Genomic DNA, 25,027 nt, shown 5'->3' with positions numbered 1-25,027 from the left:
CTCCTCTCCTCCCTCTCCCTCTCCTCTCCCTCTCCCTCTCCCTCTCCCAGTGCTTCCCCCGGTGACAGCCTGTGTACATGAGGCAAGTATAAGTTCTTGTGACTCGCCGAAGAAAGAAAATAGGAGTTGGACGTTATTTCTCTGATCGAGAGGATGGAAAATGACAGACATGCGTGATTGATGATGCCTGTCTCTGCCAAAAAGACAGTGAAAGTCTTTGTGCCTCATTTATCTTTCTCCACAAAAATGATCCCTATGCTCCCGTTTTCTGTCTCTCTCCCAACAAAAAGTTATTACGCTTTCCTTTCTGTGAAGATAAAGCGTAGAGGCGAGAGCTTTCTTTCTCACCTGCTTCGTTGACGAAACAAAAGCAGTTTCTTTCCTTGGGATAACACATTTCAAATAGAGATTCTTTTTATCTCCTGTAAGAGATACCTTCCACACCTGTTTCCTCTACCAAACTGTGCACCTTCTTCCTTTTCTACCCTCTCCGTAAGTATATCTCAGTACTTCCAGGCGCTTTCCCTGACATGTAGCCGCAGCCTTTTCTCCCTGTTTCCTTTGTATGCTGTCCTCTCTCATTCCTTCTTCCCGAAGGTCCCCGGGCTCTCTAATCTTCTCGTACCTCCGTAGGTGATATCTTGATTCTCCCCATTTGTTACAGGTGAGCTCCTCCGGGGCTGCGGCCCGGGATGGCCGTCTGAAGGTGGGAATGCGGATCCTGGAGGTGAATCATCAGAGTTTGCTGGGAATGACGCATACGGAAGCGGTACAGATACTCCGAAGTGTGGGTGACGCGCTCCTTGTGCTGGTGTGCGATGGCTTTGATCCCAAGGCTGCAGCTGCCATTGAGGTGAGAACTGAAGTGGCGACCAGTACCACGAGGATCCCACCTCTTCCTTCATAGAAGATTGCTGGATTTTTCCGACCTTCTGCTGTCTGGTCTCCTGCTATACGAACTGGAGGTGGTTACCAGTTCGTAGAAGCAGTAGTCTCTCTAAGTCTGATCCCCCTCTACTCTGCCCTGGTGAGACCGCATCTGGAGTACTGCGTCCAGTTCTGGGCTCCCCAGTTCAAGAAAGACAGGGAACTGCTGGAGAGGGTCCAGCAAAGGGCAACGAAGATAATGAGGGGACTGGAGCACCTTTCTTATGAGGAAAGGCTGAGGGACTTGGGACTCTTTAGTCTAGAGAAAAGAAGATTGAGGGGGGATCTTATTAATAGTTACAAATACTTAACGGGAGGATGCCAGGGGGATGGGAGCAGTCTTTTTTCAGTGGTGCCCAGTGATAGGACGAGGGGTAATGGGCATAAACTTGAACATAGGAAGTTCCATCTTAACATGAGAAGGAACTTCTTTACTTTGAGGGTAGTGGAGCACTGGCACAGGCTGCCCAGAGAGGTGGGGGAGTCTCCCACTCTGGAGACATCCCAAACCCGCCTGGACGCCGTCCTGTGCAACGTGCTGTAGGTGCCCCTGCTCTGGCAGGGGGGGTTGGACTGGATGATCTCCAGAGGTCCCTTCCAACCCTGACCAGTCTGTGATTCTGTGATTCTGTCTCTCTTCTGCTGATTGCAGAACTGTTTCACAATATCACCGCGCTGGTTAGTAATGTAGTTTTCAAGCTAATTTTCTCTGCCTGGTTTTTTGCCTCGTGCCAGTGTTGTACTTGAAGTAATTGTCTGTTTATCAGTGTTCGCCTTTCCCCCCAGAGAAACATTTAACCCATAGCAATCCTGCGCCTTCTCAGCTGTCTTTCTTCAACGCTTAGCAAGTAAGCGTTTTTATTCTCCACTAGAATACGTCCCCAATCCCCGGTCACCTTATCCTCTTTCTGTTACTGTTGAAAGTTAAATTCATCTTTCTTAGACCTCAAGTTCCTTGAGTAATCGAGAGCTGAAATAAGGTTTCAAGTTGTGAAAGAGTTCCGACTTGCCTAGCGTCATCTTGGTACTCCGTATTTGGGAGCTCAGGATATGGAAGTGTTTTGCATGGCACACCGTGGGCTTCCACCATGTTTTATTGCCTTTTTGCTTTGTAGATGTCCCCAGGAATTATCGCAAACCCTTTCGCAGCTGGTATTGGGCGCAAGAACAGCCTGGAAAGTATCTCTTCTATTGATCGGGATTTAAGCCCTGAAGAACTGGAGATCCTACAGAAGGTGGGTGTTCTGGCTACAGCTGGGAGAATGTTACGGAGTGGAAAAAAGTTTCTGAAAATATCTAATCTCCCACGGTGCATGGAATCTGCAACGTAATGGGTAGCGGACTTCCTTTTTATGGGATCGGCAGGTCCCAGCGCTGTCGTCAGGAATGCGTTAGGACGGGACTCTGAAATCTTGACGAGGTTAGAGGTGCTCCGAGCGGGGAGAGAGCAGTGGGTGAAGTGGCTCTAACTTTGGTCTCTCCTAGGAGATGGAAATGGTGAGAGAAGCAACTCAGTGGGAGAGAGAAGAAATGGAGAAAGTGGTGAGAGATTTTTCATGTAGCAGAATCTGTTCTTGACGGCGGTTCTGCCAAACCCGTGAGCCCTGAGGAGAACGCCACAGATTATCTCTTCCCAGTTGTTAGTGCCATGGGGGGCTTTGGGCCTTCTCTCTTCGTAGCGCTCCGCTCAGGAACTCTAGCTGCTTCTTGGCTTTGCCATACCTTCCTGTGTACCTCTTGGGCGGTACTCTTCTGTTATTTACCGAGTTCGTCTTTGTTACCTGCTGGTACTTTTCGGCCAAGCTGCAACTTTGAGAAAAACGGCCGATGAAGTCTCCCACATTGAATCAGTTCTCTCTGTACAGCACTCCATGACCTGGCAGAGCTTTTATGAGCAAAGATGAGAACACACAGCTCAAAGTTGCCCTGAATTGAAGACGTGGCACTGTTAATGAATCACAAGTTTGTGCTCTTCCGTTCACATGATCATTTTTCTGATTCGTTATGAGATTTTTGTATTTCTGCCTACTATTTCAGCCTTCCGCAGAACCAGATTAGCAGAGCCAGGCCCCTCGAGGACTTGGGTTTTCTAGTTATCCCTCTTAAAACGGATTTATTGAGTCAGATTCTTTTGGAAGATGAGGGAAAATTGAATTCTTCCGTATTGTCAATTAGGAATCTGCTCTCCTGGCAGATAAGTACGTGTACATTTTGCAGGTGTTTCTTTGGGTTTCCAATACAATACCTGGTATTTCTCTAGGTTCTTTCCATAGTTGTACTCACTCAGCTTTTTCTTACATTTGCTACCTGACAAGCGTGTGGTTATATTGGCAATTCTGGATGGAGGTGATCTTTGTAAAATCTCAAGCGTTAATTAAACTATTTGGTTTGGAAAAAAAAACGGTCAAGGTTGTGACTAGACAATGGCACAGACTGTGAGAGGACGGAGGAATGAACAAGAAAACAGCTGTAGGACCTTTCTGTCCGCGACCGCAATGGGCTGTGCAGGGTACGATTTTATGAATATATATATATATATACTTAGATGGGAATTCTCCCAGCGGAATGACCTTAGAGAATAATTTTCAGCCTCGTCTGGTTGAAGATGTCCCTGCTCTTTACAGGGGGATGGACTGGATGGCCTTTAAAGGTCCCTCGAACCTAAACATTCTGTGATTCTATGAGTAGTTTGGGTAGGAAGGGACCGCTACTGGTCACTTGGTTCAGCTCGCAGCAGAGCCAATTTAGATCAGATTTAGGTTTCTCCTGTAAAGCGTATTATTCCTTTCCTAGGAAGGAATTGAGAGTGACTTGTTGTGGTTTCAGAAAACCTGATTTTGTGGTGTTACTGTTACAGCAAAGGGTATTGCTATCGGTTTTGTGTTGGTAGCGTATGGATTTGAACGCTCAAGGAGACTTCAGGTACTGTAAGTCATCATCAGCATGTCTGACACCTCTGGATAAAGCGTAGAGCAAGTCTGGCCCCAAAACCATTCTGCCCTGTCTGAGCAGATTGCAGTAGCTCAGTCTTGGGTAGATAAAGGCTTTTCCAAAATTTATACTGAGATTACTTAAAAATACCCCAGAGATTTGTCAAAAACCAGAACCACCTTTATGATTGGTGTTGTAGCCTTGGCCATATCTCATTTTTAAAAGTGCTGATGGTATTACGATAGCTTTATAACGGAAAACTCGAACTTGACATTTTATTAAAATGGTTAATTTAAAAGAAAAAAACCTTTGCCATAACTAGTCATTCAGCCATCAGCAATATTTCGAGACAATGGCGGGCATCTTATAACAAATTTCCTTATTATTCCTGGAGGCTGAACAATACACAGTAATTGTGGTTCATCTTTCTTGGATATTTTACTTTTGCTAGATTTTAAAGCAATATTCCAAGGTTGCAGTGACACGTATTTAAGGACTTCTAAGGTCTGTATTCTCGTATACTGCCTTTTCTCTCACTATAGTCTGGCTTAGTGTAATTACAGCGTTGTCTGTCCCAACCTCTGAAGACCTGAGAAGTATGCCCGTAGCTGGATGACCGGCAGAGACCAAGACTCCCCTCCAGAATTGCCTGTGCCTTTAAAAGATTTCATATTTTGTGGTGCCCCTTCCATTAGGGCACTAGGAGGAGGTAGCGATGGATGCTGCAGGCTCCTCTGGCATCTCGGGATCCGTGCCCTGAGACCCAACAGCAAAGACACATTTTTCTGCTGTTGCCTTTTAGCGTGACCTTGAAACTGGGTTTCTGTCTCTAATACTGGTTTCGATGGTTAAATTTCTACCAGTGATGGAGCCAGCACTGGATGGTAGCCGTGGTAATGCTGTAGGAAGTTCCCACCTCAGTGCCAGACCCTTAGAAATACTATTTGTGTCACCGTTGTTGGGACTTTCCCTCGAACACTTTGTTTTTTCATGTTCAGTTTTGCGCAAGAGTGATAGAGATCAAACATGTCTCCTTGCAGTAAGGTTGTGAATGGAAGAAATGGGAAGGATTTTGGCTTTACTATACTTACCGTTAGTCCTGTAGAGGTTTTCAGATACCGCTGTTGCCCTCCCTGCGTACATCTCTCAAGTTCAGTTCTGTGGTAATTTGGTTTCTAGCAGCAGTATTAGTAACTTGAGATCTCCACGGACTGACTCATGGTGCGTTTCTCTGTCCCAACTCCGTAGCTGTAGTTATTTTTCTAGTCGTAATCCAGAGCTTCCCCAGGCTCCCCAGATGTTGTCGGAGATGAACTTTGAACATTCCACAGCTCCATCTGGGCTGGCTGGCGCACTCGTCTCTCTTCGCTGTAAGACCTCGGAGAAGGATCACATACGAGATTACTGTCAGCGTGAACACTTACCTTGCGGATAACACTTGTCCAAAATAAGCATAACCAGATTCAGAACAGACTTTAGCTTAAGTACCCCTAAATATCCCTTTGGATTTTCTGATCTTCCGGAGCATTAGTGTCTTCTCATGTCGCTCATTATTTTCTGGAGATCGGGGGTGCGATGTGGGACACTGATTATTTGCTAGGGTAATGCACAGAAGCTTTTGAAGCAAAGGGCCTAGGTGCGTACCAGAATTTTCAGTTAGCTCCCTCTGTGTTTCTCAGATGCCTTCCACCTCCCATCCTTCCACCCTCGGGACTTCTGGACCGCCTGGTTGCTGCTGTTTGGGAGGAGCAGTCGGGCGGGTTGCAATACGCGATAGAACCGAAGAACGATGCTGCTTTTGTCCACAGCCCTCCCTCTGCAGCATAGGTGCTGGGCAAAAGGTCACAAAAGTGTAAACGCACAGAAGTCGTTCTTAAGGACAAGTAACATATTATTACTTTCTTCTTGCAGCTCGGAAGCAAGCCCGTAGCTGGGGCTTGTGAGATTGGTCACTGGTCACTCTTAACAATACTCCTGTGCTGCGCTTGAATGACGGAGAGCCGACCAGCTGGCATTACGCCCGGCCTTGTGCTTACGCAGTTTCTGTCTCCATCTGTAGTCTTTGGGCTGTGATGCTGTTAAGGAGCATGTGATGGTTTTAGGTCTTTTTCCTTAGTGACAACTAGGGCCGTGCTCTGGAGATTTGTTTTCCCATTCCCTTCCAGCCTGCGCTCTGTCAAGATGTCTCTTCTAGCAATACGCAGTCTTTTCCTCGCCCTCGGGGATGGCGTAGCTTGTGCCTGGGGGAGGGGGGGGGCTTTCCCTGCCAGTGCTTCTCCCCAGGATTGACCCTGCCGAGGATCTTAGAGACATCTGGTGACACCCCGGCTTGTGTTGTACGGGGTGTCCGTTCCCGTCTGTTCTGCTGGCGATAACTGAGCTCACGCAGAATTCCGGCTCCTCTTTCCCCCGGGCCCAGCGTACGCGCTGGGTTTCTGCCCTCCCTCTCCTGGCGCCGGCGCTGCTCACGCTCCTCTGTCCCCCTCCGGACTTACTGCCCAACACGGTGCTCACCTAGCTGGAGGCAGCCACGCAGCAACTTGAGGAGGAGGAGGCAGAGGTGAGGAGCACAGCGGGAGGGATGGAGAGTTGCAGAAAAGGGCCGCGGCTGGACTCGGAGGCCGGAGAAATCGCTACAAGCGCTCGTTCCCCATAACTTCTGTTCTCCGCTCCCTCCCCCCCAAAAAACTTGACTTTTGGTATAAGGCAAGATACCAGAAATGAAGAAATCTATAACGTGATTGAGGAAGGAACGGTGAAAAATAACGGCTAGGGTTAGAAAGGCAGAAAAAAGCAAATGGGAAGTGAAAGCGAAGGAAATTACACAATGAGTGTGAGTTAAGGGTGAGAAAAGATACTGTAGAGGAGTTGCAGATTTGCACTCTGAAATGTCTCTAAATCCAGGCTGGAAGCCTTTCTGGGCGCTATTTGGAGCAAACTGGTATGTATGTCACGTTCTGCTCTCCCCCTCGGAGGGAGCGGAGGTCTGCACGGGGGGGCAGGAGGAGTGGTGGGGATCTGCGCGCCGGTGGGTGACCGGGGCCCAGAGTGACACGTGCTCTCCAGTACATCTCGAGCGTGGCCTCCGTCACGGGTCCGCAGGGTTGCGTTTGGAGCAATTCCGGATTCATTTCCGGGCAATGGGAACTTTCTGCAGAGTTTGGTCGTTACGAGGGGTGGTTTCCTTTTAATTGCTCTTTCTGGTCGATTTAGTTGACTTGTGGCCTGATGTCTTCCTGGTGTTTGTGTTTTTTTTGCTCCCCCCCTTGCCCCTCTCCAGAACGTCACCAGTGAACCGCTGAGGCTGGACTATCGGACCCTGGCTGCGTTGCCCAGCAGTGGCTTACAGAGAGGCAATCGCGCTGTAAGTGAGGGGGTGTTGCGGTGTGGGTCCCTGCGCGGGGGAAAGCCGCGGTCGTTCTCTTACCTGCCGCTCCTTGTGCCCCGATGTGAGAGACGGTGGTACTCTCTGCAGAGGAAAACTGGGAAGCAGAACTGTGGTAGACTCTGACACTCTCCGAAACAGGAGGTAGCCACAAAAGAAAGATTAGAAAAGGAAAATGAGGAGAGCAGAGAGCCTCCATTTTGGAAGGGGAAGTGGCCTGTGTAATCGCCGAGGCGCAAAAGGGATTGTCTCGAACAAGGCAGAAGGGAGAGCCCAGCAGGAGAGAAGGACAGATGAGAATGGGAGAGCGCAGGGGATTTGTCGTGGAAGGAGACAACTGCTGAAAGCTTCAGAGGAGGGAGGGGAAGAATCTTCCTGACACAGGAGGTGACAATGTTGTGTGCGCAGCTGAGCTGCAAATTCATTGTGGGATGGTGTTTAGAACGGAAGAGGGATGCCGGGTGCTGATACCAAAAGTATTAAAGTCAAGATCCACCTGGGACTGCAAAAGGCAGAGTGGCAGTGATTGCATCTCATGGCTTAGCCCCGATACAGTCTTGGGTACTCCTGCCCCTGTGACCTGCGTGTCAGTCCCTGATAGGTAGTGGCACCTTAGCCAAGAGAAAATCCAGATTTCACAAACTCCAGAGATTGCAAAGTCGTCTGTCTCTCCTGTGTTGTTTAAAATCTCACCTCACCTCTCTATCTTCACTTCATTTGCTCATGATTTATCTTCTTTGCATCATACCCGTTGCTCTGGGTTTCTGCCTGCTCCTTCACACACGTTCTCAGTCTTCACCTCCGTTCCTGTCCTCCTCCTGCCGTCAGACCACCCTTTGCTGTCATCATCGGATTCTGCATTCCCATTGCTTTGTTTCAGGACTCTTCTCTTTTACCTCTGCTGTCTCCATCTCACCACCCAGACAGGTCTCCTCTCCTTTTCATCTATCCTCTCGTTGACTTCGAGCCCTCTCGCTTTTCTGCTTTCACACTGATTAGAGCCCTGCTGTGTCCCCAGCTTTGTCTCATTTTGTTCCTCCCCATCCTCCCCAGCTTTTGCGTTTTCTCTCCCGGCTGTTCACACAGAAGAGTATTATCAGGAAAAGGTTTAATGTATTTTTAGCATCTCTTAGTGTAACTCAGTAGCTGGGAACAAGGGGAGAGCCAGCCCCGTGCAAGCAGCTGCCTCTTTGCTGGACAGCCCTTGTGTCATCCAGAGCGGAGCAGCGGTTGGGAAGTTGTGGCTCAGCAGTCGGTGTCGGCTCGGGAATGCCTGGCACCGGAATGCGGGGCCGAACACGCGGGAATGCCGGGGCGAGTGGGCGGCATCTATAAATGTCCTGTTCCAGGGGAAGGGCCAATTGGTGCCCGTGTTTATCTTTTTCCAGCTGTCTTCTGCTCAGCCCCGTCTTTCCTCTGTTTGAAAAAAAAAAATATGTCTGCCTAGATCGTGAGTACGGGGAGATGTGGGCTGAAGGACAGCGAGGTTCTGGCCTTCCTTCGGGAGCTGCACCGAGCCTGTTTGGTGACTGCCCGGAAGACTCGGACACGGATCCATCCGTCCGGCAGAAAAGCTCGCGGTTCAGTTAACAGGTTGTCTATCTCCGGACATTCTGACTGGATTAAGATTACCTGGCAATGCCATTGCCCATTTCCCGTAGTATTTTTTTCTTTCTTCCTGTCTCTAGGCCAACTTTCCCACCACCTACGTTCTCCTCCAAACAGTGTCTACACGTCTTTTCTTCCCATATCGTTCCCTGCGAGGCAGTTGCAGGGTCTGGTGTCCTTCACACTGGTGAAGAGGAGGAGGTGCAGACCTCTTGTCGTGACCGCTGTAGATTGCGGGTGGAATTTGTCATGAGGATTCCCCAAGAGTTGTCCCTAAAGAAGGGGGCAGGTGGCAGTGCATCTTGCGTTCGTCTGTATTCCTGTGTGTTGGTCCTTCGGTGACCGAGCTTTAACGCAGGCTTGCCGAGATGTCAGCCTGTTTCGTTTGGGTACTTTTAAAACCCCAGCTGAAAAATTCCGTTGGAAAGCTGCATGAGAACGCCATCTCGGTGACGCCCTGCGGCTGTGCCAGCATCTCGGTAACCGGCGTCTGCAGGGTCTGCAGCTCTTTTATTACTGCCATCGCAGTAATAAAAGAGCTGTTATAGTCTCTGCCTTCTGCATAGGACAGGCTTGAAAGCCGTACCCATGAAGGACTGCATCTAGCCACAGCAAAACATTTAAAATCTAGTTCTGCTTTCTGGACACTAAGAAATGGTGAAGACTTTGCATCTCCCAGTAGGGTGTCACCATGGTTAGTTAATTAACCATCTGTACTTTCTAGCCTGAATCTATTTCTCTTCAATTTCTAGCCATTGCGTCTTTCTCTGTGCTCGTCCGTTAGATTTAAAATTAGGTTCGTTTCGGTGTCTGGGGCAAAGCGATGGATCAGAACTGCAAATGCATTCGGTGTGTATTTGCCTTGGAGGGCTCAGGGTGGAACACGATTGTCCCGTCCGTTGGACAGAGGAGTGACAGAGGCAAGGCTGGGAAAAGCACACTGCATTGCCAAAATCTTTGCTTTCCCCAAATAGAAATCGTTGCTTGTCTGATAAAAATAGCCCACTGTGAAGCAGAGGGAGTGAGGCGCCCTGCGCTGGGACACGCTGCTACAGCAGCGGCGCTGGAGATTAAAGCGAGGGATGGGTGAAGCTCAGTCCCAGTCACGTCCATGAACAAAACAGGCGTTGAGGCTTCCCACGGACTCTCAGGCTTCACGCGGTCTTGGTGGGACGCCCATCTCCGCAGTGCCCCCAAAGTGTCGATCGCTTTTTCCCTTTGCGCGAAGCAGAGTGAGCCTTGGTGGTGGTGGGATTCACCTGGAAGGCGGCTTGGTCAGTGTTTGTGCTCTTCTGCCTGGCGAGGGAAAGCAGCACTGGTGTCGGAGGGGCCTGGCTGTGGGACCCACAAACCCACTGGGTGGTGGTGGACTGCTGGCAGGGTTTTCCTTACAGCGTTCCCATCGAACGAATACTGTTCCGGAAAGTATTTTTTTTGCCCAGCGTAAGTTTATGTGCAGTGGAGCTCTTGCAGTTTATCGCACTCTGGGAAAAGAAGGTCGGAATGTGGGGTTTTCTTCTTTGAGTTTTTTTTTGGTAGGGTTTTTTTACATCGCTCTTTCACGTAGCAACAATAGCGAAATTTCGAAGGGTAGAACAGGCTGTCTGAAGAAATATGATAGGAGCCAGAGCTCTGCCAACCGCTGCTTTGGGTTGGGTTGGGGTTGAGGGGGTTAGGGGAGGGCCTCAGAAATTCCTGAGCCTCTCAGCTGCCATTGTAGTCACTAGCCCACCCAGCCCTTGAGAGCTATTTTTGTGACTGCTGCCATGACACGGGAGTTGGAGAATGTGCTCTGAGCAGAAGAGGTCTTTCTGCTCCCCGGCAGGCACTTGGATAGAAGGCGGTTTGATCGTTGCTCTCTGCTTGTCTCTGCTCCCCTGAAAGAAGGCTTTGGCTGGGGTAACAAACTCTCTTTTGTATTATTAAAAGAGGAAAGGTCAGTGCTTCATCTTGGATGGGTACAGTTGAGCTTAGGCAGAACTGGGGCTCTGTTTCGGTCCTGCCTTCAGTAAGAGCGCTCAAAGGGCTCTGTGCTCTGTTAGCTGTTATTTAGCGCTCTGTTACTTGTTGGCGTGTATTTTATCAGAAAGCTGGAGCACTTCTGCTGTGAGGAGAGGCTGAGGGAGTTGGGGTTGTTCAGCCTGGAGAAGAGAAGGCTCTGGGGAGACCTTATTGCAGCCTTCCAGTCCCTAAAGGGGCTCCAGGAGAGCTGGGGAGGGACTTTTTACTGGGGCGTGGAGTGACAGGACGAGGGGGAATGGCTTCAAACTGGAAGAAGGTAGATTTAGATTGAATATTAGGAAGAAATTTTTCTCTTTGAGGGTGGTGAGGCACTGGCCCAGGTTGCCCAGAGAGGTTGTTGAGGCCTCATCCCTGGAGGTGTTCAAGGCCAGGCTGGAGGTGGCCTTGGGCAACCTGGGCTGGTGGGAGGTGTCCCTGCCCAGGGCAGGGGGTTGGAACTCGATGATCTTCAAGGTCCCTTCCAACCTAAACCATTCTATGACACTATTCTGATGAAGTGGGGCCATAAAAGCACGTTTGCCCATGCAGGTGTGATGGAACTGCGTGGGGCAGACGATATGGTGATAAACGTGTAACCGTATGGACATGCACTGGAGCGAGGTGGGAGGTGTTCTTGTTCCTGACAGTGTTGGAAGTATTCGAGAGCGTGCTGGGGTGAGACGGTTGCTGTTTGGCCGTGTGGTGGTGGAGTTGACTTGAGGATGTGCTTCAGCGAGATGGGAGAGGATGCGTGCCTGTGTGGGTTTTGGCAGTCAGTTTTGCTGGAGAGCAGCAGTGTTACTGGTGAGCTGTGGTGAGGTGTGGGCTGGAATGTGAATGGGAGCTGGAAAAGCGCGGGGAGCGCGCCTGTGCCTGTGGGTGTACGTGTTGCACACTGACAGCAAGGTCCTCTCTTGGAAGTAGCATTTGGGATGATCACAAGACTGGTGGTAGAGAAGAAGAGAGGGAAGGGGTGGTTGTGTGGCCATTAGTACTCGAATTCTTCTCCCCCCTGTCCTTCAGCCTCAGCAGCTGCTCTGTATTTTCTCCCTCCTCTCCTTTGCTCTGTTCTCCTTATTTCTTTCTGATCCTTTTGTTTTCCTCTCAGCTTGTTCAGTATAATAAGGCCAGCTCCAGAATGGAGGGCGACTGCGCTCTGCTGTCTCTGCCAGTGGCACAGGACAGCCGGGACTCGTACCCCGACACAGCCGCCGGCCCGATCGTCGGAAGCGTGGCTGGCCGTCCTCAGGACCCCGCGTCACCCGACGAGCGCGCCAGCGGGGCAGAAAAGCCCCGGCTGGACGAGCAGGATCCCGCGGGTTGCCCCTTGTCCCGGGACCAGATGCCAGAGACGCCAGAGCAAGAGTGCATGATCGACTCCCAGCCCATCCTCTTCAGCGAGAACCCCTTTGTGGTGGCTAACCGCAGGGGCAAGGCCGCAGGCAAGGCTTGCCTGGGGGGGCCGCCCCTGGGCTACGGCAGGGGGGGAGTGCTGAAGACCAACCTTTACTCCAAGGCAAGCAGTCCCGCGGCATGCTGTGTGCGGCACGCAGTCACCCAGTTAAGGCCACCCGCGTCCTACTAAACCCCTGCGCATGCTCTGGGCCCGGATGGCAGGCAGCACGAGGCCTGCGCGGGGGCCGGTCCCACCTAACACGTGTCCTCCTCCAGCCCTGCGCGCAGAGGCTGTCGGTCGCCGACGGTCAGCGAATTGTCCTCCAGCCACTAACGTTCCCCGGTTACCGCCACGCGTCGAGCCCCGCGGAGGGGAGGAGGGGGTGTCAGGCCACGTGCCCCATGTCTCTGCGGGAGGGCAAGAGTCAGGCCAGGAGCAGCGGCGTTCCCTGTCTGCTGTGGTGGGCGGCGGGGAGCTGGCAGGGCTTGTAGGAGAACGGTGGTGGTGTCACACTTGCGTATCTGGGCCCGAACAAACACAGCCGTTTTTAGACTTGTGAAAAATAAGAGGCAGTGCAGCTGCCACGGTCAGCCTGCAGGCCAGGGGCACACCGTTCCTTGAAGTGACACCTTTCGGTATATCTAGACTTTCAGATTTCAAGGGAGGACTTTGCTTTCTGCTCCGGGAAATCTGTTTGTATTTAACTTCTTCACTCTTGCACGGGAAACCTGTGGCAGAGCAAGGACTAGACCCAAAGATGTTATGTTCCAGATTAGCACCGCTCCCCTCCTCCCTTCGTCCTTTCTCAGCCTTTCTGGATGTCTGAAAAGCAAGAGAAGCAAAAGACTGCAAACAAACCAACCAACGCCCAGCTGTAGTTCTTGTAGACGTTTTTAGGAGCCTGGTTCCTTGGTGAGAATTTGGTTTTCACGGATGTGTAGGCAGATACGCATAGAGCGAGGCACGTAGTTGAGTCTCTGTAACATCTCGGTATATTAAAAGTCGAAGGCTGTGGTTTGGAGATTATAGACATCCAGCTCTAGCGTTCAGAAGATCAAGAAAGCAGTGGTCACAAAGCACCGACCCCTTTTGACGGTAGACTTCATGCCAGCTGAGCTGTCGTCAGTCTGGCGGTGGGTGTCGCAGTTAGCCGGAGCTAATCCGGTTCCGGGCTGCTGTCAAAAGGGATCGGTTCCCCCTCTCTGCACGTTCCCCATGCTGACACCAGAACTGGAGCAGTGGTGTGTCAGCTGGGTTAGGGAGCTGAAGTCCCTGAAAACCAGTAGCTTAGGACATCTCCTTCCTTTGGGGATCGATGAACTGCGCGTGCCAGCACGCGGGATGACGTGGATAGCGGTAGCCAGAGGCAGGGGGAGCACGGACACCCTTCGCGGTGGGGGCGTGGAAGCAGATCAGTTGCCACTGCCACGTTCTCTGTCATTACAGCGCTAAGAAGGATCAGATGTTTTCTGTGCTCCAGTATAAACTTCAGGTCATCCGGCCTCGGTCAGTAGAAATACCATTGTCCGAGGCTGACTTGGACCAAATTAACGTGATTCACTCGTGCATGGGTACGGTATTAATGATTGCCGAACCCTAGATTTGCTTAAACGGTTCTCTCAATCCCAAATGACCTGTTTCCATCTTTAGGCGTCTAAAATACTTTTTAAATCGCGCTCATTAATCCTGTGGACAGGCTGCAGGTAATTACCGGGACTCTGCGCTCTCGTAGCTGTCGGGGCCGGCTGTAGGCTGGCTCGGCCTGAGCGGTGGTGATCGCAGGTTCCCGTGGAAGGGGCGAGAGCCCTGTCCTTTCCGCGCTCCGGGCTGCTCGTAAAGGTGTTACCAGTAGGCCAACAGCAATGGAGGTGGCTGGGGTGAATCTCGCCTCCTTTCGGTTGGGAGTGGGTTTTTTTTTGCTCCGTGTCTATAGCACAAGTGTGCCAGGACTGTGGCTCGGGCTGGTGAGGGCTAAAGAGGAGGGAGGGGGAGAGGGTTCCTGGGGATGTCTTCCAAGGCAGAAGGCTTTAACCGGAGTGAGTTGGCCTTGCAGGGCATGAGGATATGGTCTGGGTTCCGATGTTTAATGTCGTTCCCTTGCTGTTTCTAGCGCTTGTTGCAAGTCTCTGCCATGTGACAGCTGCTGTTGGGCGCAATGCTAACTCCGCTCTCTCGCGGTGAGGTGGCCCGTAGTTGGCCTCGAGCTGGGTGTCGGTGGTCTCCCTCGTCTCCTGGTCTCACTGCGAAGGGAGAGACGTGGAAGTTGCCGCTGTACAGTAACTGTCTAGCTTTGTCTTCTCTCTTTCAGGCTCCTTCGGGCGAGTCTGGGACAGGAAATTCCAGGCGCGAAACCCCCTATTCTCCTGGTAATCAGCAGGTGAGACTGTCCCCAGGACGGGCGATGCGGGGACAGGCAGGGAGGCAAGGGGCCGCCGGGGTAGAAGGGCAGAGGAAGCCGAGTATGATTGTCATCCTTGAAGCAATGCCTTTGAGGTGGAGGGGTATCCAGCACAGGAGGCGACTAGAGAACGAGGGGAAGAACGCTGCTCTTTCAAAACCTCTCAGAGACCCGGAGGTATAACTCGCTAGGCGTACACTTAGTGGAAAGTTACTGCTCTGAGGGGTAACTTAATTCACAGGGGAATGAGCAGGGCAGGACCTGGAGTGACTACGAAATGGTAGTTGCGTGTGTTTTTTGAGAATGGCCTCACCAACGCCTTCTACAGAGACCGTTTAATTCTGGCAATTGGTATGTCAGAAGAAATGGAGAAGTCAGGATTTGGGGAATCGTCTCAGGTCCGTAAACTAGTGCTATTCCGTCTCCCAGATGGAATCTCCTAGTTCTCTTTGTGACGCTGCTGGCAACCCACATCAGCCGGTTGGAAGAAAACTGGAAGATCCTGCAGCAGGTTAGCCGGTCCTTAGGGAAAGGTATTCTAAAGCTCTTTGGTCAGAGGCCACTTTCACTCTGAAGTGGGAAGTTTCTTTATTTCTTGTAACTTTTTGGTTAGCGTTGCCTATTCTCGCTAGCCGTTCTTACTGCTCCTCTTGACTCTGATCTCTTCTTTTCAATCTTGCTAAGTCTTTGATTTCACTTTTCACCCCGTGGCAGTAGGTTTCACAAGTTAGTTGAGCCTTTTGAAGTTCAATATTCTTCAGTGGATTTTTTAAAAGCTTCCCTTCGCAGTCATTACATGTTCTTGTTTTTTACATTACGGGGGTGGAATGAACTGCAGATTGTACTTCGTACTCTATCTTTAGTCGTTTTGCGTCCGTTGCATTCCTTTGGGAGCGCGACTGCTCTCCAACTAGTTGGTCCCACTAGCGCTGACGCTTTCCTGATCTTTAGCTGAGTCATTTCAGTTCTCTAAGCCGGACAAAAGCTGTCTGCTTCTTTTGCTAGGTTAGTTCAGCTTACTGAGATGAATTGCATCATCTTGGGTTGAGGTGACAATTAACACTGGCTCGGGAGAAGGGTCAGGACCATGTGGCTGGAGCAGCAGATCGGGCAGTGGAGCTGTAGTGCGCAACAGTTCGGTCCGTCTTGTGTCGCTTCCTTGGCCTGTCCTCGGTCCTTGCACCTCCCTCAGTTCTTAGATCCTTTGAAGTCGAGTGACCATCAGGGACACGATAAGATTAGAAAATGATACTATTCGTTACAGTAATGCTATTTCGATGCTTTCTCTTCCAGCTGCATATGTGTACTTGTTAGCTTTTCTGGCAGCAGTTGGGTGCCGATGGGAGGTTTATTTTAGGCTGTTTGCCTGTAAGTTTTCCTTTTACCACAAGTGCAGGTTTTCTTTGAGATTGGGTTCTTTTTATCTAGAAGAAATGGGGTGGGGATGATACTCTTCATTCTATGGTAGAAGGAGATCTAGGTATTCATTTGCTCTGTCTTCAAAGATCCTCAGCTCTCAGTTGAAAAAGCAGCCCAGTTCCCAAAGGGTGGCCATGTACCTGCTCATGGAATGCTTTAGGATGGAAGGTCTGGTCTAAGCAGAGCAGGTCCAATTACATCAGGTTACTCAAGGCCATGTCCAGTTAAATTTTGAGCACTTCTGGAGAGTGAAAGTCTACACCTTTCTAGATGCCGGCTCAAATATTTGACTACTCTCATTGTGATATTTATTTTTTTTTTCAAACTGTATTTGGATGGAATGTCCCGTGTTCCAATATGTCATAGGCAACTTTCGTAGTAGCCCGGATGTTTTTGTTTATCGGTGTCTTGGCACCGGAGGCTCAGTGCCAATGTCCTTGTCACTGGCAACCCTCTGGCTATGGTGCCATCTGCTCTTCTAACTCAGGATGGGCTTGCTCAATGATGAATTGTTTGTCATTAGTGTCTAATGGTTTGTCATTATCCAGTTCCTTTGGCAGCAGTGACCGCTTTGTCTTCTCATAACAGTCGCTGCTGACAGTGGAAACTTTCCAGGTGAAACCGTTCACGCTCCCCTCCCTGGGCTCTGAGAAGAATAAACAAGGTCTCCCCAGTGCATTCTGTGGAGTTAAGAACACCCCAGGAGTGTTTTTGCAGATGCGGACATTTCCCTTTCCATTTTTAAGTTGGATGTCTCAAATTCCCCGCTACGTAGCACTTGCTGTAACTTGTAGTCTGTCACTTCAGGTCTTTTGTGTCACGGATTCTCTGTAGCTTGGGCAACACACTGAATAATCTATACAGCGTTTTTCTTGGGTTTCTCTTTTGTCTCTCTGTTCAGAGATGCTCATGCTATGAGAGATTCTATTAATTTCTTGAAGCGTTTACTGCCAATTTCATGACTTTGTCCTTTATTTTAGCCTTTTAAGGTCTTCAGCAGGTTTGCTCACTGCTTGCATTTCTGAGATCTGGTCCGTGTGTCGTTCGCATAGCCTTTTCTCCTTACTTGGTCTACGGCTGTTGCCAACTAGTGCCTCTGGCAGTTGTTCTTGAAGATGCCATGGTGTCGCAGTGCTGAGCCGGTAGTCTTGCTCGTGGCGTTCTCCACCCTGCGTTCTGTCCATGAGCTTTCTCTCACGTTTACGTGATTTAATACTTTTTGAATCGGAGCCTTCCGCAGCAGCCTCCTGCATGTCAGGTAGGGCTCTGTCTGGTAGATTTGGTTCTCTCTGAACAGTGAATGTTATACAAAATGGAACAGGCCCGACAGATAATACTGAAGGACACGGGGCAATCGCTAGCCTTGTGGCTTGTACATTTTCTGGGGATTCAGGAGACCTCACCTTCAGGTTGTTGCTCCAGAGTAGAAGTTCCAAGGATTTGCCTCTGTAATTCTCTGCCGCCGTCTATTTTTAACGTGAATTCTTTGGGTTTGAGATCTTGTAGTCCAGGCAGAATTTCTAGGCTTATTTCGGAGCTCTCGGAGACTTACTGAGGGAAGTGGGATCCTCTGTCCAGAGGCTGGTGTGTCACGGCGGTCTCGCCTGGCCTCGAGTTCTGCAAGCTTCTGGGGGGGGAGGACGCAGGCGGGGGGGGGAAGGAGGCGTTTGTGGTGGGTCTGTGCGTGCGTGCCACGGAGGGCAGAGGGGCTTTCTCCACGGGGGGCAGCGAGGAGCTGCGTGGGGACGCCGACAGCTCTGGCTATCTGCAGTCTCTGTGCTGGGAAAGGTGCTTGTCTCAGCCTCTCACGCGGAAAACCCGGTCTCTTCGTTTTCTCTCCCGTTCTCTCCCCTGACGACCCTCCCTGGCGTTGCCCCTCTCCAGACGCCTGCAGCCCCTCGGCCCGCTCACCTGTCAGGCAGGGAGACCCGCTTTGTAAGTGCCTGTCGGTGTGCAGTGTGCGCTCTGCTCCCTGCTGCTCCCACCCGGCACCGCTGCTCCTCGCCCCGGCCTCCGGCTCCCCGTTCCCCGGCTCTCGGGCTGACTGCGCGCCGAGGGCTCGCTGCCGAGCGCGGTGCCCAGGGCAGCAGGCTGAGGCACCCAGAGGCTGTTCCCCGCTAACCACTGCTGAGATGGCATCCGCGAACGCTTCCTGGCAGAGAAGCTGTGGTGCTGCTGGCTTTGCTGGAGCTCGGGTAGCGAGTGCGGAGGGCCGGGGATGTGAGCGAGGGACAGGACCGGCTGAGCTGCAGCGCGGAGGGGGAGAGCGGGGCGTCAGTGCCCGGAGATGTGCGGGGAGAGTTGGGATTGCCTTCTCCCGGAGCGGAGGAACTGGGAGAGACTCTTGTGGGTGGGCTCTGGACTGCACCTCACGTGAAGAAGAAGGTATGGCGGGGATTAGTATGGGACCTGGGGGCTCTTCCCTGTACGGGGCGGGCGGCGGGGCAGGGGAGGGCTTGGGGCTGGGAGTTCTGTGTTGCTTTTTGTATGGAGCAGGGTAAACCGAAGGCTTCCTGGATGGGCTCCAAATTTACGCCTGTATTTCTGTTTTCAGGCTTCCATTAACTTCATTACATCGCAGGATGACAGTAAATCAGTAAGTACACCCGCCACGAGACCTTACGGTACTGTCCCGATGCATTCTCCAGCGCACAGAGCTTGCCTCTTCCTTCTGAGTGTGCTCGCTTCCAGCCCTGCACGTCCCACTGTTGCCTCGTACTCTGTCTTCTTCAGTCCTCCACTACACCTCAAGTTCGTACAAATGCACTGTCTTAAATAGTGTCAGTTTGAAAATTCGATGCAAGTGGTTTTGCAGCTTTTATTCCTGTTTACCCTTGCAGCTTCCACTCACGTAGTTTTTGCTGGTATTAGATGTTTCGTTCACTTCCACACAGCGTCCAACAGTGATGGCATCTAGGTCAGATCTCACACTCTTCTCCCTACTCTTACGTCTGTGTTTCTGATTGGAGTCCTAGCTGGGTTTCAGTTCATTTTCATCCCCTGCTTTTGCCAATACCCATTCCTGGCTGCTGTTTCCCTCCTGCATCTTCCACTCGTGACGCTTACGTTCTCCAGGCTTCGACATACGCGTGCCATACCCCTCTGACCCTTGCTATGACTACTTGTCTGGCAGATCCTTCCTCGTGTCCTGGCCTTCTCTGTAACCCGTTGGTCCTGTCGAGACCCTGACTCGTCTGAATCTCTTTGCCTGTCCAAAACACTTGCACCAGAGGCGTTGCTTGGTGTTTGCTTCAGTACCTCTCCCTCCCAGTCTGGTAACTGGAGTCAGCAGCGCCGCTGAGGGATTGCAGTCAGGTGCATGGATTTGCCTTACGCGCATGGCAGAGACATCTTGCTGCCCTAACTGCTCGTTTCTCTTCTCTCTCTCTCTCTCTCTCTCCCCCAACCCCTCTCTTCCTCTGCCTTTTCCCTCTGGTGCGTGGTATTGACGCAAGCAGACCAAGCCAGGCGTCATTCAGCCTCTTTCCCGAGTGCGACAAAATGCTGCCTCGCATAATTCGGAGGACGGGGACAGCCCCAATCCCTTCCAGCAACCCGAGCTGTCCTTCAATATCCACAACTCTGTAAGTGGCCTGCAGTTCCTTCTCGCTAAGCTCTGCCCATCCGCCCTACGTTGCTACGGTGCCACTTTTTCTGGTGGGTGGGCTGAACGCGCTCTCCCAGCGGTGGCTTTGTGGTTTAAAGATCACATGCCTTAACTAAGGCTGGTCTTGTTTTATGCATGGGTCGGGACGCCCTGGGTAAGACCCATACTCCTCGCCAGTAGAGTCACGATCAGTGCATCCCATTCCTTTTTCTAACGTAGAGGACAGCCTGCCTTCTGTCTTCATTTTATAAACAAATGAGACTAATAGATCCCTTCCCACGAAGAAAGCCCTTTAGTCAGAAGTGCCAGATAAGGCCAGGGCTAATCTTTAATTTTCTAATAAACTAAACGCGGCTTCTTCAGTCCTACGTAGGGGTCAGAGTCAACTGTATAGTTGTCCCATTCCAACCCCAAAAGCCCACTGATTCGAGCAGGCACGTGCTAGTTGAATTGGGTGGAAATCCTTAAGGACCGTGGCAGCAATGTGACCCCTTGGCCAAGAGATCGGTCGCAGAAGATCTGGTCAAGTCAGTGAGGATCCGTACCACCAGAAGCATCCTTCCTCCGCTATCCAAGAAATAAAATGGGGCTGCGATACATGTGCTGCCGTATAGAGCACCTACAGGGTCCGCTGCTGGTGTTTCTGCCCAAGCTGCAGGAGCTCTCCCTTACGTATTCCGCCCTTCGGGCTTTGCAGAGTTGTGCTGCGTTTCCCCCATGTTTGGTTTTTTGTAACATCTGTGGTTATCTTTACTTTCTGTCTTTGTCCTTGTAGCAAAAGCCACCTTCGCCACCCTCTCCCGACGAGGTCCCCATCAATGTCAAGCAAGCGTACAAGACCTTTGCAGCAGTGCCCTTGTCACACCCTCTGCTCGAGACACAGGTAACTGGTGCCAGTTGGGGAGTGTGTCACACGAACAGCGGTGCAAACAGAAGACTGAGTGGTGCAGGGGAGGAAGGGAAGTGTGAGAACAGGAAGGAAGTGGTGATTTCTTTCCTCCAAAGAAAGCTGTCGTGAAGGAGGGACATGTTGAGGTCCCCTTGGAAGTTGGAGTCGATTCATGTTGCAGACGGTCACCCTGCAGAATCCCGTCCATAAACATACCAAGTCCTGAAAGCTCATTGAATGTCATGTCTCTGTTATTCTCTGCGGACGTTAGGATGCTGTTGTATAACGGTGCTGTTCCGATACAAAGAAGTTCTCTGAACTTCCGGAGTCCAGGACCAGGCTAAACCTCTTCTGAGGAATTTTTTATTAGATCTTGCTCTTCAACTTAATTGGAACTACTCTTTCTCTCCTCCACGTATTTGAATCATGGAACCATTCCGGCTAGATGAGGCCTCTGGAGGTCATCTGCTTGGTCCTCCATGCAGAACAGGGCAACCTTTGAAGTTGTGTGAGGTTGCTCAGGCTCGGTCCACTTGAGTTCTGAATTTCCAAAAACGGAGATTCTGAGGTCACTGTGGGCAGTCTCTTCCAGTGTACGACTGTCTGCTGTGAAGAGTTGTTTTCCTTATCTTCTATCAGAATTTCTTTTACCGCAACTTGTGTCTGTTGCCTCTCGTCCTTTTGCTGTGCGCCTCTGAGAAGTCCGACCTTACGCCCTGTAACCCCCCTCCAGGAAGCTGAATACAGGAATTAGGTCCCCCTCTCCTGAGCCGCCTCTTTTCCAGCCTGAACAAACACAACCTTCTGAGCCTGCTTTCACATGTCATGTCCTGCAGCCCCCTGACTCATTTTGCTGCTCTTCCACTTGACGTGCTCGTTAGTGTCTTTCTTGTACTGGGGACGCCCGAACTGGGCACACAGCTCTTGTAAGTGCTGAATAGAGAGGAAGGATTGCTTCCCTGGACCTGCTGGCTGCGCTGCGGCAGCCCAGCGGACGGCCAGCCCTTACTCTGCAAAGGCATCGTCCTGACCTACGTTCAACGTCCTGTTGGGGCATCACCCGTGCTGTCTGCCCCGCCGGTCCCTCCTGAAGAGCTTGTAGCCGTGCACGGCAGCGCTCCAGTTATGTGGGATCTCTGGAGCTGTCTGTTTATAGACAAACATACTTTCGCTTTGTTTACTAAACTAAAGAAGCAAAACACTGCCCCCTTTGACACCTCGTGTTTGGAAAGACCCTCCGTTCTCTTAATCATCTTATCGCCTTCCCTTTCGCCTGTTCCTATCTGAATTCCCAGAGCTGGGAAGTAGCTCTGAGGAGAAGGATCTAGGGGTCCTGGTAGACAGTAAATTGTCCATGAGCCAGCAGTGTGCCCTCGTTGCCAAAAAGGCCAACGGAATCCTGGGCTGCGTAGGGAAGAGTGTGACCAGTAGGTCAAGGGAGGTCATTCTCCCCCTGTAGTCGGCACTGGTGAGGCCACAACTGGAATACTGTGTCCGGGTTTGGGCTCCCCAGTTCCAGAGGGACAGGGAACCGCTGGAGAGAGTCCAGCGAAGGGCAACCAAGGTGACTGAGGGATTGGAGCATCTCCCGTACGAGGAGAGGCTGAGAGCGCTGGGACTCTTTAGCCTGGAGAGGAGAAGGCTGAGGGGAGACCTTATTATGGCACACACGTATCTACAGGGGGGGTTGGAGGAGGATGGAGCCAGACTCTTCTGGGGGGTTCCCAGTGACAGGACGAGGGGCAGTGGGCACAAGTTGGAGCAGAGGAAGTTCCGTTCCAACAGAGGGAAGAACTTCTTTACGGTTGGGGTGACAGAGCGCTGGCACAGGCTGCCCAGGGGGGGGGGGAGTCCCTTCTCCGGAGGTTTTCAAGACCCGCCTGGATGCAGTCCTGAGCGATGTGCTCTGGGCAGTCCTGCTTTAGCAGGGGAGTGGGACTGGGTGAGCTCTGGAGGTCCCTTCCAGCTCTGAAAATTCTGTGAATTCTTGCTGGCACATCTTTGATGCAAATGAAAAATCCTGTTTCACAGATTTCTTTCTACTGTGGTGGGTTTTTTTTTCTTTTTTTCTTTCTGAATCTTCATCAACAATACCTTTCCTTACATGTCAGTAGGTCATAGAATCATGGAATGGTTTAGGTTGGAAGGGACCTTCAAAGACCATCGATTTCCCCCCTGCCCTGGGCAGGGCCACCTCCCCCCAGCCCAGGTTGCTCCAAGCCCCGTCCAACCTGGCCTTGAACACCTCCAGGGATGGGGCAGCCACAGCTTCTCGGGGCAACCTGCCCCAGGGGATCACCACCCTCAAAGTGAAAAATTTCTTCCCAATATCTAATCTAAATCTCCCCTTTTCCAGTTTATAGCCATTCCCCCTCGTCCTATCACTCCATGCCCCAGTAAAAAGTCCTTCCCCACTCTCCTGTAGCCCCTTTGGGTACTAGTAGGCGGCTCTAAGGTCTCCCCGGAGCCTTCTCTTCTCCAGGCTGAACAACCCCATGTTCACCTTTTTCATAATCACGCTAAACTGGGAACTATGACTATTCTGCAGGGACTTGTGACAGCAACTTTGTGATACCTGAGCTAACCCTGTCCTCCCACTGTCTACCTTGTCCTGCATTGATGCTGATCTGGTCTCATATTGATCTGGTTTGGTAAATTAATACGGGTCACAAGTCCTTCTTTACTGTTTGTGGGGTTGATTTTTGGCCATTTTACCTTTATATGGTTTACTCGGATTTACTGAGTTAGATGACTGCCAGTAGAAGCTCAGGGAAGTCGGTAGCTAAGTCCAGGGTGAAAAGGAAGAGGAACTCATCTCTGTTGTCATCTGCGACCCACCGGATGACCGAGTTCATGAGTCAGATTGTGTCTTGTACACAGATGATTTCTCCAGCTTCATAACCTCCAGCTGCTCTATCGTCATTGAGGAAACCAATTACTGACCCTGAAGAGGATCACCTTGTATTTTGCATATTACATTAAATTCTTTTCATCCTCCTCAAATCGCCCTGTCATTCCAGGGTGATATTCCAGACTCTTCTGCATTTTGACAACGCTTGTCCCCACTCAGCGGAGCGGGACGAATGAAATAATTTGCAGAGGTCTCCGACCACTCTGCGTTTCTGTGAATCTGTGTTGCGGTCTTTGCCATTCGCAAATTTTATTCACACCTTCCTGGTTTCTGAGTCAAATTTGGCAAGGAGAATGTTAAGCAAGGCCGGTCACAAAACTGATATTAGAAGTCTCAGACAGATCTGTGCAGTTCCTTTGTTTCAAAAATTTATATTATCAAAGGAGGATATTAGATTAATCTTCATCGCACCTGTTCCATTTTAATCTTCTCTATTTCTTTTTGGTTTAATTATATTCATCCGTGAATATTTGTCCTGTTGAAATATACCAGACTGATAGCTCCGCTGCTCAAATTATTTTTGCCTGCTTCTTGATTTTTAAGAGGACGTTAACTGGGTTTTTAGTCACGAACTGCCGCCCAATTTAACAAGTCAATTCAAAATCCGTGCCTGTCAGACCTGCAGTTCCACAAGTCATTTCATTCAGAATTGTTGGACAGTGGTTATCTTGTCCCTGCAGGCGAGTGTACTGAGCTCTTAGGTTTTCTTCTGTCTTAGCAGCAAAAATTTCTATTTCGAGACATCTGCTTCTCAGCTAGAAGCTTTTTTTTTTGCCTTTTTTTTCCCCGCCTTCCCTTCTCTGTTATCTTGCTCCTTACTTACACAAAATTAAAACTTTCTATTACTTTTTCGGAGTGTGTTTGAATAAAGTCGAAGGTAGTCTGCTTGCTCTTTTCTTGCGGTTCCCGTTCAATTGTACAATTAAAAAACTTTCATATTTTTAATAACTCTTTGGCAGGTCTCACTTTACCCTTACTGATTTCTGCTTCACAGATGGGGTTTGTGGATCAATTTCTTTTTCTGCCCCCTGTAGTTCTACTTATCCGATATTCTCTTATTTTTTCTGGCAAACAGGGATTTCTTTCTTTCCTGACAGGGTCTCCACCTCCTAGAAGTAAATTTTCGATAGTTGCCTCTTTGATTTAAAGACAGTCTAAGCCTCCTCCGTCATAAGCCAAGTCGTCTGCTCCCGTTCTTCACCTATTTCCCCGTGTTTTTCACTTTCTGCCTTTTTAAAAGGTTTCGCCATCTGTTTCTGTTTAGCCCTCAATTTATCCTAAATCCTTATTACTCACTACTGCTAAGCCCAAAGTGGCTTTGTCTTGTGTTCATTGTGGGACTGTTTTGCTGTTTTTTGAGCCAGCAATGTGCCCTGGCGGCCAAGAAGGCGAATGGCATCCTGGGGGGCATCAAGAAGAGTGTGGCCAGCAGGTCGAGGGAGGTCATCCTCCCCCTCTCCTCTGCCCTGGTGAGGCCACATCTGGAGTACTGTGTCCAGTTCTGGGCTCCCCAGTTCAAGAAAGACAGGGAACTGCTGGAGAGGGTCCAGCAAAG

General features: G+C 50.6%; 1 protein-coding gene across 1 annotated transcript in view; it reads left to right on the top strand.

Moving 5' to 3' along the window:
• SCRIB (scribbled planar cell polarity protein) overlaps window positions 1–25,027 on the top strand; it is a 99,740-nt gene that overhangs the window by 54,160 nt on the left and 20,553 nt on the right. The window contains exons 26-37 of the mRNA XM_009895485.1: window positions 665–853; window positions 2,043–2,162; window positions 2,413–2,469; window positions 7,139–7,222; window positions 11,961–12,368; window positions 13,729–13,819; window positions 14,359–14,425; window positions 14,557–14,625; window positions 15,076–15,157; window positions 18,620–18,661; window positions 19,524–19,649; window positions 20,448–20,555. Of these exons, the coding sequence (XP_009893787.1) occupies window positions 665–853; window positions 2,043–2,162; window positions 2,413–2,469; window positions 7,139–7,222; window positions 11,961–12,368; window positions 13,729–13,819; window positions 14,359–14,425; window positions 14,557–14,625; window positions 15,076–15,157; window positions 18,620–18,661; window positions 19,524–19,649; window positions 20,448–20,555 (1,443 nt within the window). The remainder of the gene's footprint in view (window positions 1–664; window positions 854–2,042; window positions 2,163–2,412; window positions 2,470–7,138; window positions 7,223–11,960; window positions 12,369–13,728; window positions 13,820–14,358; window positions 14,426–14,556; window positions 14,626–15,075; window positions 15,158–18,619; window positions 18,662–19,523; window positions 19,650–20,447; window positions 20,556–25,027) is intronic.

This window comes from Charadrius vociferus, unplaced genomic scaffold (assembly GCF_000708025.1).
Source record: "Charadrius vociferus isolate BGI_N301 unplaced genomic scaffold, ASM70802v2 scaffold461, whole genome shotgun sequence".
In the NCBI taxonomy this organism is placed as follows: Eukaryota; Metazoa; Chordata; class Aves; order Charadriiformes; family Charadriidae; genus Charadrius; species Charadrius vociferus.
Note: the sequence above shows the minus strand (reverse complement) of the source record. Positions and strands in the feature narration are given on the sequence as shown.